Here is a 12,354-nt window from a genome sequence, read left to right on the forward strand (position 1 = left end):
TATATATATATATATATATATATATATATTTGAATCATCCTCCATTATTAAGCTGAAGATCAATAGTTATCTCTACTTAAATTTTTTTCCATGAGCATGATTATGTATGATGAGATGTTATGACGGAATGCCTTTTTGAGATCCAAAAATTTCCTTTTTCGTACTCTCACAATCGCCATTTCGTTTCTGGCGATTCCTCTATTGTGTCGTCTCACCTGATCACCATGAGAATTTCTCTCGTTATGTATTAATTGTCATATTTTATTGCACAAACTGATTATCTTTCCCCACCTTTCATGTTGTCTCCTCTCCCTATTTAAGGGGAGCATGGGTTAGGCATTAGCGACTCATAGGTTGTTGTCAAGCACCCCCTTTGCATCCAATGACCCCAACAACTCTCTCTTCCTCCCTCTCGCCCCACTCTTCTTGACCTAGCTGAAAGTAGAGCATCAAACCCGTTGTCGTTTTTAAGGCATCCTCGCCTCCTTCTTAAATAGGCAGCTTTCGAGCCTCCTTTTTCAATAGGTCAAGCACATTGTAAGCCCTCTCCTCTTCCTTTTCTCCCATGGATGTAATTTTATTGTTATTTTTTGTTTAAAGTTACTTATACATAATATGTTAAAGTAAATTGGTTAATCATTTAATTGATTCGTCTATGATAGATTATTTTAAAATTAATTTTGATTAGGCTCCAAATTTTTTTAAAAATATAATAACAATAATCATGACTAATTATAACACTGTCATTGTCGGTCCCAAGCCCGGATGTAAAAAGTGAAGGGTTGCGTTAGGTAGTCGACAGCCGGCATAGAACTTGTCGAAAAAAATCATGACATGAATCATTTTGATCATTGTGTAAGCATTAGGGTGTCCACTGGAAGCGACGCGCTATATAGCCTGAATACAATGAAAAATGTGTTAGGGCCGCTACACTGGCGTCCAGGTGTAGTGTCAAATAAGCAAGGGTTCCCACATTACGGACGAATGCGGGTAAAGAAGTTAGTCCATGAAACTAATATTAGGATAGGATCTTGGAATATAGGTACTCCCAATGGTAAATTAATGGAATTAGTTGATATTATGATTCATAAGAAAATTAATATCTTATGTATTCAAGAAACTAAATGGGTTGAAGAAAAGGCTAAGGAGATTGATAATTTAGGTTTTAAACTTTGGTATTCTGATAAGAGTCACACTAAAAATGGTGTAGGTGTAATTATTGATAAGAGTTTGAAAGATAATGTTGTAAAAATTAATAGAGTTGGTGATAGAATTATAGCCCTTAAGATTATCATTGATACTAAGATTTTTAATATTATAAGTGCTTATGCTCCTCAAGTAGGTTTAGATACAGGGTCTAAGGATAAATTTTGGAATGATTTAGAAGACTTAATGCAAATGATACCTTTTGAAGAAAGAATTTTTATTGGAGGAGATTTAAATGGACATGTCTGTAGAGTGATAAAAGACTTCAGATATACTCATGATGACTACGATTTTGGAGTAACTAATGAAGAAGGTAGACCTATTTTAGATTTTGCTTTAGCATATGATTTTGTTATTACTAATACTTTATTCAAGAAAAGAGATGAGCATCTTATTACTTATAAGAGTGGATCTAATAAAACACAAATTAATTATTTTTTTGTGAGAAGAAGAAATCGTCGAGATTGTAAAGATTATAAGTTCATTTCAAGTGAGAATTTAAGTACCTAACATTTTTTATTAGTTATAGATTTTAAGATGAAGAGTTGTAAAATAAAGAATATTAGGACTCATAATCGTAAAATTTGATGGAGGAACCTAAAAGACATAAATAAAATTATTTTTATGAGTAAAATTCAAGATTTCAAAATTTGGTATATTCATGAAGAAGCAAATGTTATGTAGGATGAAGTAACAAACACTATTAAATAAGTGACAAAAGATGTACTTAGAGTATCAAAAGAAAAAGTATTTATAATTAAAAATAATTAGTGGTCGGATAATAACGTGCAAAAAAAGATAAAATCTAAGAAGTTATGTTATAAAAATTGGTTTAATTGTAAAAACTTAGAGAACTGAGAAAAATATTAAACTCTTCGTAGGAAGTCTAAAAGAACAATCTGTTATGCTAAAAATTCTACTTTTATTAATCTTTATGATATATTAGATACTAAAGAGGGTGAAAAATATATGTAAAAACTAGTCAAGCAAAGAGAAAAGAAAAGTAAATATTTAACCATATTTAACCTAAGTAAAGTTTATTAAAGATGAAAATAAAAAAGTGCTTTTCATGGAAAAAGATATTCAACATAGGTGGGTGAGTTTATTTGATAAAATTTTTAATAGATTTTCTGAAAATATGACCGACCTTAGTGATCTTAATATCGTTTATAATAATATAATGTTTCATTTTTACCGTCGCATTAATAAAAAAGAAGTTGAGGAGGCTTTAAAGAAAACCAAGGGCGGAAAGTCCGTAGGACCTGATGATATTCCAATTGAAGTGTGGAAATATTTAGGAGATTTGGGAGTTTCTTGGCTTACCAAACTTTTTAATGTTATTTTAAAAACTATAAAGATGCCTAAGGAGTGGAGAAAGAGTATTTTAGTCCTTATTTTTTAAGAATAAATGGGATGCACAAGAATGTGCAAATTATAGAGAAATTAAGCTGATGTGTCATACTTTAAAATTATGGGAGAGGGTAATTGAACATATGTTGAGACTTATTACAAAGATTTCTCATAATCAATTTGGTTTTATGTCGGTCAGGTCTACTATGGAAGCTATACATTTATTGAGAAGTTTGACGGAGAAGTTCAGATATAATAAGGAGGATCAACATTTGATTTTTATTGATTTAGAAAAAGCTTACGATAAGGTTCCAAGAGATGTCCTTTAGAGCGTTCTTGAGAAGAAAGGTGTTGATATGACTTATATTCAAGTCATTAAAGATATGTATACTAGAGTTGTTACTTGTGTTTGAAGTGAAGGAGGATTGACCAAATATTTTCCTATTTCTGTTGGATTACATCAGGGGTTCGACTTTAAGCCCATATCTTTTTGCTTTAGTTATGGATGGTCTTACTGGACATTTACAAGAGGATGTACCTTGGTGTATGTTTTTTGCTGATGATATCCTACTTGTGGATAAGATGAGAGAAAAAGCCCAGAAAAAACTTGAATTATAGAGGTCTACGTTGGACTCTAAAGGCCTTCATTTAAGTAGAACTAAAATTGATTACATGGAATGTAATTTTAGTAGTCGTAGATCTAGTAACAGAGTGTAACTTTGGGTGATCAAATTATTAAAAAGTGTGAACGATTTATATATCTCGGGTTTGTTGTTCAAAGCGATGGTGATATAGACAGGGATGTTAATAGTAGAATTCAAGTTGGTTGGTTTAAATGGAGGAATGCTTCGGGCCTTAGACTAAAAGGAAAATTTTATAAGAGGGCGGTGAGACCTGCAATGCTCTATGGCGTTGAATGTTGGCCTTTAAAAGAGAAGCATGATACTAAGTTAAGTGTTGCCGAGATGAGAATGATTAGGTGGATGAGTGGCTTTACATTTAGAGACAAAATGCGAAATGAATATATCCGTGATAGGGTTGGTGTAGCTCCAGTGGCGGACAAAATTAGAGAGAGCCATCTTAGATGGTTTGGTCACATTAAACGTCGACCATCTGATGATCCAATTAAGATAGTGGATATTTTAGATTCTACTTATGTTAAGAAAGGTAGAGGTAGACCTAGGAAGACTTGGGCTTATTGTATAAAAAATGATCTTAATTTATTCGAACTAAATGAAAATAGGACGCGGTGGAGAAAAAGGATTCATGTAGCCAACCCCACGTAGTGGGATTAAGGTTTTGGTTGTTGTTGTTGTTGTACTTATTATTATTATTATTATTGTTGTTGTTGTTGTTATTATTATTATCGGTCATTACAATTACAAAGCTATATGTTGCAGCACAAAGCATCTATTATGATTATTTCGTATGATCCTAGAGTTAAATTATTTTTCCTGTTTGATTTTAGTTTCAAATGTATTTAGTTTTATAGTTATTTTTATTTAAATTATATAATAGGATTCTTAAAACTTATTTTGATCTTTTTTTTAAATTTAAATCTGTAAACTTTATTTTTATATATAGGATTAGGATTAATATTATTTTAGCTATTAATTAACAAATTACTTCTGGGAAAAAAAGTCTTTTTTTTTACTTTTTACTTTCCGAGTTATCATCATAGACATGTATCTCTTGGCTCACTTTTTTTGTATCATATTCTCTCTATCTAATAGAAGCCAAATATTCTCCCTCCCTCCCTCCCTCCCTCCTATTCATAGAATTACAATTTCCATGATTAATCTCCAATGAAAGCTTTCTTCTTTCTTGTTGGTTTCTTCAAGAGATTAATCATCTCCATCTCTCTCTCGCTAAAAAATCTTGCTTTATATCAGATCTTTCTTTCTAATTTTTTTAATGAGACCAGTCTCTCCATCTTTCTCTCTCTAAAATATCTCTCTACAAGCGATATCTTTTCTCACCTAAGGGTGAACTTAAGGGAGCGTTTAAACAATTCAAAGAAGAGGAAGATTAAGAAAGAAATCATCAATAATGTCTCATCATCTGATCACCATTAAATTGCATCATTTCAAATTTCCTTTCTACATCTACTGCTCATGAACAAAAATGCTAAGCACTAATAGTTAACCTGACACATCAAATATTAATTAATCTTGATTTAGAGCCAAGGAGACACGTGCACTGTGTTTCTTTTCCTTTATGGTCCAAAATTAAACCTTGAAAACCTTACTAGTTCACCTGCCAGAAATGAGTACTTAATCTAATTGCGCAAGAACCTTATTATAAATGGTGTTTTTCTAGTCTGGTAAATATGATGAATTGCTGGTACTATTAGTAAGCCAAATATCAAAGAGAGGTTCTTTGCTTTGCCTTGGCTATGGTAAATATTGCCAACATTATTTTTTCTTTTTTTTTGTTTCATTTTGTAATGGATATGTCTCATCATGCTCTAATTTAAGGAGTAAATTGCCAAAATAGTTTCCTGACTATTTACATCTTGTTATTTTAGTCTTAGAATAAATAAAATTATCATATTAGTTCCCATACTCTCTTAATATGGGCTGAAATATCCCCAGAGAGGACTATTTTGGCCCCCATTAATAGAATCTGTGGATTAAATGGACATTTTTATAACTTTGGACTAAAATAGACCCTCTAGTCAATGAATCATTTTGACACTTCTAATCTCTTCTAAGCATCTTGATGAGAAAATAAAAGCATCTTGAAGAGAAAATTAATGATTTAATCTTTATTTTTTTATTTTTCTATTTTGACCTTTTTTATTAGTACTCATTCTACACTCCCCTTGACATTGGACATAATTAGCCTTAAATTTTATGCTGAAAATGCTAATGATCATATTCTCCTCACAGGTTGGATACAACTATTTCAGGTGCTTCTAAACAAGATGGAAACGAGGGAAGCCGCCTTTTTAGGATTTCTGCCAAATCGTTCTCAAAAAGATGGCAAAATGGAGAAATCAGCAATTTCCAATACCTCATGCATCTTAACACACTCGCCGGCCGCGGATATAGCGATCTCACGCAGTACCCTGTATTTCCATGGGTGCTTGCAGATTACGAAAGCGAAATTCTCGATTTATTCAATCCAAAAACTTTCCGAAAGCTCGATAAACCGATGGGTTGCCAAACTCCCGAAGGAGAGGAAGAGTTCAAGAAGAGGTTGGTTCCATTTTAATCTTTGAAGATTTACTTACAAACATACCACTCAATTTCATACCACTCAATTTTTATGTATTTACACATCCAACACCTAAACTTCAATTTTTACATACATGCCACCTTTTCAATGCATGAAATGGTGTGATTCACTTCTTAAAGTTAAAATGTTGGTATTTTATATGTGATATGAAAAATTTGGGTGTTATAAATGTTAAAATTAATGTTTTAGGTGTTGGATATGTAAATACATAGGAATTGGATGGTATTTATGTAAATGCCTCGCTATCCTTTTATGGCTTCTGGAACTATGGTTCCGGTTCTCCTTACTGTGAAGTGTTGCTAAATTGAATTATATATATATATATTTTTATTATTTGCAGATATGAGAGTTGGGATGACCCTGATGTGCCAAAATTTCATTATGGATCTCATTACTCCAGTGCTGGAATTGTTCTATTTTATCTTTTGAGGCTGCCACCGTTCAGTTCTGAAAACCAGACTCTGCAAGGCGGCCAGTTTGACCATGCAGACCGGTTGTTCAACAGTGTGAGGGATACTTGGTTGAGTGCTGCGGGTAGGGGTAATACCTCAGATGTTAAGGAGCTTATTCCTGAATTCTTTTATCTGCCGGAGTTTCTAGAAAACCGATTTAATCTTGACTTTGGAGAAAAGCAGTCGGGTGAGAAGGTGAGGCGTGGTCATCATCCTTTTCTTTTCTTTTCTCTCTTAATGTTTTATATTTGAAAGATTTACATACCTACCGCCAAATTCGTACGTATTCACATATCAACGGCCCATGCTTCAATTTTTATCTACAAAACATCGAACCTATACTAAAAACATAGGAATCTGGTGGTCTGTACATAAAGATTGAAGTTTGGGTGATTGATATTTTAATACAGTGCACAATTCTTTTGTATTTACATATCTCACATGAACTTTTATATTTACTTACATAGCATTTTGGCGCTTTAAACTTATGCATGAATATGTGTATTTTACTTTTTAAAAATGGTAATAGTGTATTTGTTGATGTGATATTAAAGATTTGAGTGTTAGGTGCGTGAATATGGAAGTTTAGATGTGAGATATCTTAATATATAATAATTGTGTGCTATGTATGTAAATGCCCCTTTTCTTTTTCCCATCCAATCATTTGTGCATAAACTAATGCGTTCAGTTTGATGAACATTCTAAAAATGTGTCACTTTAACTTATGTTTGTGGTGCAATATTTCCCTTTTTGTTTTAGGTTGGTGATGTTATTTTGCCTCCTTGGGCCAAAGGCAGCCCAAGGGAATTCATTAGAAAACATAGGGAAGCGCTGGAATCAGATTATGTTTCCGAGAATCTGCATAACTGGATTGATCTAATTTTCGGCTACAAGCAAAGAGGAAAGGTTAGTGATAACCTTAGAAACTCTTTTTTTTCTACAGTGTAAATTGTTGAAATAGTTTCGTTGACTATTTACATAGAGTCATTATAATCCCAGGGTTTATAAAAATGTCATATTAGTCCCTGGACTCTTTTGATATATGTTGGCATAGACCTCATGGAAGACTATTTTTTCTCCATATTAAGTGTATGGGGACTAAATTTACACTTTTATAGACTCGGGGCTAGAAAATGCTACAAACAGGCAGGATACTATTTTTAACACCCTTGCTCGTTATCTTCCATTTCTGATTGTCATAAATCTTGATCCATTCAATGTTTTGTAGGCAGCTGAGGATGCCATTAATGTCTTCTATCACTACACCTATGAAGGAAATGTTGACATAGACGCTGTAACCGATCCTGCAATGAAAGCTTCCATTCTTGCTCAGATCAATCATTTTGGCCAAACTCCCAAGCAATTATTTCTAAAACCCCATGTGAGACGCCACACCGATAGGAAAATTCCTCTTCACCCCCTCCGCTACAGCGCCCACCTTCTTCCCCACGAGATCCGCAAATCCCCATCTTCTATCTCTCAAATAATCACCTTCCATGATAAGGTCATCACTGCCGCCGCAAACAATCGGCTGAAACCCATAACATACAGTAAGTACATCGCATGGGGATTCCCTGATCGAAGCGTGAGGATCATAAACTATGATCAGGACAGACTCCTCTCCACTCATGAGAACCTTCATGGTGGGAACCAAATCCTATGTACCGGAGTCAGCCACGATGGTCAGATCCTCGTTACCGGCGGTGACGATGGCGTAGTCGCAGTGTGGAGATTCTCTAAAGATAACATTCGAGCTCAACGAAGCCTTCACCTTGCCAGAGCCCTCTGTGCCCACACAACCAAGGTCACCTGCCTTTACGTCAGCCAACCTTACAGCCTAATCGCTTCCGGCTCCGAAGACTGCACGGTCATCTTATGGGATCTTTCGAGCTTGTCCTTTGTCAAACAACTCCCGAAATTCCCGGCGCCAGTATCCGCCATACATGTCAACGACCTCACTGGAGAAATCCTAACAGCCGCCGGAGTTCTTCTTGGAGTATGGAGCATCAATGGAGACTGTCTTGCCGTCGTCAATACTTCGCAGCTCCCATCCGATCTAATCTTATCTGTGACATGCCCGGCATTTTCCGATTGGCAGGACACGAACTGGTACGTAACGGGGCACCAGAGTGGGGCTGTGAAAATCTGGAACATGGTGCATTGCAGGGATATGGATGAGTCCGGCGTGAAGAACAAGTCGCTGGAGAATGTCTCGGGAGGGCTAATTCTCGCTGGCAAAGCGCCGGAATACATACTACTGCTTCATAAGGTGCTGAAATCACATAAACATCCAGTTACAGCACTGCACATCACAAACGATCTCAAGCAGCTACTAACTGGAGACTCAGGAGGGCATTTGCTGTCCTGGAGTCTCGCCGAAGATATCTTAAGATCGAATTTCGGGCAAGGGTGATCTCGGAGGGACGAATACTGAGTCGAGAATTGAAACTAACCTGAATCCCTCAGTTTGGACTTCAGGCAGCAGATGCAGATGGAACATCTGCTTAACCCAGAGGGGTTGGCCTGAAATTTACGGCGATACATACGCTGGGGTTTTGGTCACAGGTAACAAAGAAGCTCCTACAGATAATTTAGATTGAAGAGAGATTACAGAATATGATATACACTAAAGTGCTAACAGTTCTCAAAGATAGTAATTTTCAGAAAGATGGGTGGATTTCTGATAATTGTTGTTATGTGCAATACATGTTTGGCTGGTTTATAAGTTTTGGTATAAACCAGCAAACTTTTTCATGTATTATGTAAGGGAGGATTTCATTTTTTTAATAAAGAAATTGAAGCATGAAATTAAAGAGGGACAATTTGGGTAGGAATATGGTATTATTTCAGCTTCTGAAAGACATTATCACAGTGCTGTTAGGTGAATCTCTTCATGGTAATTGCCATAGGGGTCCTTTGGTTTGTGGGAAAATGTTGTAAATTAAAGAGAATGTAGAGAAACTTTTATTGTTTTGTTTTGATTTATTGCAAGTGTTGCATTTATTCTGTGTCAGTCTTTGCTTTTATATATATATATATATATATATATATATATATATACTAATTTATTTAAGAGAACCAAATTAAAGTATATGGGGTTATAAAAAAACCAAGGCTGCCCACCACCCTTAAGGGCTCTTTTGGGAGGTGACATTGAGCTCAATTATTAAAGCATGTTTAAGCTTGCCTAAAGTGAGAAAATGTTACATTAGTACACAGCATGCAGAACTGATGAAATCACGCCACGTGGCGGTGACAGAAAAAAAAAAGTCACGATAACACAGAGAATATTTCTTCATGTTATTCCGTATTATTCAGGTGTTATTATATGTTATATAGGTGTTATTGTATTCTGAGAATATTTTCGATGTTATAATAACACAATAACACATTAATAATACTTGAATAACACAATAATACTTGAATAACACACAATAATACTTGAATAACACGGGAAGAATATTTTCTTATATTACCGGACATATTTTATTTTTTTTTTACCGCCACGTGGCGTGATTTCATTGGACTCTGCATGCAGCTCTGCATGTGGTGTCCTGATGTAATATTTTCTCGCCTAAGTTTGAATTGAGCTTTTACAATAGTGTTCAAAATCTATTCGTTTCAATTCATATTTGTTTGAGGTTAAGTTGATTTTGATTTATTTTTTGATTAGAGAATTTTAAATGTTGAGGTTAAGTTGATTTTGATTTATTTTTTGATTAAAGAATTTTAAATGACTTAGACTTACTTGAACCCATATTTTTCAGTGAGTTTAAAAAATATAAAGGGGCCTCATCAAGACATGACTATTGAGCCTTTACGAGCTAATTGTATTCACCATAAGAAAATAAAATAAAATTCTAATTGAAGGAGTCTTAATTAAATGCATGTAATTATCAAACTAAGCTTACCGAGCCCTTACGAGCTAATCGTGTTAAAAAATGGGTTCCATGCTAAATAATTTAACTTAGTTTCTTATAATTTATAAACAATATTACTTTAAAACTATTCAAATAATGTATAACTAAATGTCTAGATAAATGTAGAATTGATGCATCATCAATCAGTTTTATCATTTGACATATTTTTAGCAAGAAACGTTCCATATTCAAATTAAAGATTATTCAAGTCTTCAATTTCAATAAATTTATAGTCAAACTGACTATTTCAACAAGATGAACCTGATATACAAAAATTTATTCGATATGAAACTAATCAAGCCTAGATCAAGCTATTAAAACACTTTTGGAGGTTTTGGATTGTCAATTGAATGGTCAAATGAACTCCAAATTTTTCATATTTATATTCAAATATAGTGTCACAATGGAATTCAATAAGCTTACAATTGCTTATTTTTGAGGTCATTAAGACTCTCAAATCATTAAAAACCCCTATGATCAAGGGGTCTTTGTAGGACGCCCAATCAGTTTTTTGAGGAAGTTATTTGCTAAAAATACCAAAATGCCTCTACCCTTATGCTATAACTAGATCCCCTTTTTTCACTTTGAGGGTGGAAGAGAAGAGGAGAACTTTTAGTAATGTTATGGACTATAGACCCAACAATAACTTCAAACATCCATTGTTGAAGAGCACCGTCAACCACTGGTCATTGGTCACTGTTGTCACTGTCGACCTCCCCTACTCACCATCTTTAATGACCCATACTTGTTATTAATGTATCCTAAATACATCCATAGAATATAACATCATATTGAAGACCTAACAATAACTTTTGAACTTTATAGTTGCCAACCACTGTCAAGCACTATCTGTTGGCTGATGTGGGCCACTGCTTGTTGGTCGTCATCACCTCTACTCACTATCATTAGTGAATTAGATTGCTAACGACAATATGGTTGCAACTTATGTGGCCAACTGAAGCTATAACAAGTTTCAGCTATAACAAGTTTCAACTATAACTGCTATAGTCAAATGATGCTATTATAATAATCAATTATGGCCTCTATGACTAATTGATGCTATTACATCTTACAATTATGAACTTTGTGACAAAATGACATTATTACAGTCACCAATTATAACTAATGTGACTAATTGATATTATTACAACTTCCAAATATGACATTTGTAACCAACTGAAACTATTATAGTCACCAACTATGACCTTTGTGGCCAACTAATGCTATTATGATTATTACTAAAATTTATGTTTATTGTAACCCAATTACGATTATTATGGATGAACTAATGTTATATATATGTGATTATCAACTTTATAATTTCATCTTCTTTAATTCAATAGGAGAGTGAACTTATATATTTACAGTCACATAGTGGATTACTTTTACAAGGGTAAGACCCATGATTTTTTCCTTTCGAGTGTTTTTCCACTTAAAAAATATTGGTGTCTTATCTTGCTATTTTTTATTATCTATGTGTGTATTGGATCTTTGTGCAATACTAATACATTATAATTATCATTCTACCGCTACAAATTTTCCGGCACATGATAGTTTGGAGTCTTATGTAGATAACGAATTCCTTTCGATAGAAGTCTACACTTATTGATGGCTAAAAAGTGCAATACACGAGCTTCTTGGTCTAATACTCATTATTCCAGGGTGCAGTCTCTAAAGTCCAACAAGCCAAGCCTCTACTCCATTTCCCGACAACACATCATCCTGTGGTGAATGAACCTCCTTAGCATGAATATTGTCAATGAAGAATGAAGGAATCTAAAAAAAGATCCTTTGACTTTTGCACGTGGCTTAACAACTGATGATTGTGCATGCTAGAGGGTGTAGCTACCTCAAAATCCATCAATTAGAAAAGTACTGTTAACACCCCTCCACTTAAAGTTCCTCCCAATGAAGTACTGACATCATTTTTGGATGAGCTCTATCTATCTTCATCTCTCTTCTTAAAACCTTGAATCTAGCTTTAAGTTTTTCTTATAGGTTTCCATAAAGAATTAGTGAGTGGTTTAAATCCTAAAATAGAATTTCAAACCAGATCTCCATTCAATTAATTTCATACACTTAATTTTGATTCCTAGCAAGTTTCTCTTAAGTTCATTGAAATTGAAGTTGAGTCCACATAAGATTGGATATGCCTTTAAGCAATCATTTGATCTCAGAGGCTTAAG

General features: G+C 34.1%; 1 protein-coding gene across 1 annotated transcript in view; it reads left to right on the forward strand.

Moving 5' to 3' along the window:
* LOC110019250 (protein SPIRRIG) overlaps positions 1 to 9,233 on the forward strand; it is a 33,214-nt gene extending 23,981 nt beyond the window's left edge. The window contains exons 15-18 of the mRNA XM_020716846.1: positions 5,448 to 5,756; positions 6,137 to 6,443; positions 7,008 to 7,154; positions 7,477 to 9,233. Coding sequence (XP_020572505.1) covers positions 5,448 to 5,756; positions 6,137 to 6,443; positions 7,008 to 7,154; positions 7,477 to 8,661 — 1,948 coding nt within the window. The 3' untranslated portion in view covers positions 8,662 to 9,233. The remainder of the gene's footprint in view (positions 1 to 5,447; positions 5,757 to 6,136; positions 6,444 to 7,007; positions 7,155 to 7,476) is intronic.
* Positions 9,234 to 12,354: the final 3,121 nt, after the last annotated feature.

This window comes from Phalaenopsis equestris, unplaced genomic scaffold (assembly GCF_001263595.1).
Source record: "Phalaenopsis equestris unplaced genomic scaffold, ASM126359v1 Scaffold000054, whole genome shotgun sequence".
NCBI classification, from domain to species: Eukaryota; Viridiplantae; Streptophyta; class Magnoliopsida; order Asparagales; family Orchidaceae; genus Phalaenopsis; species Phalaenopsis equestris.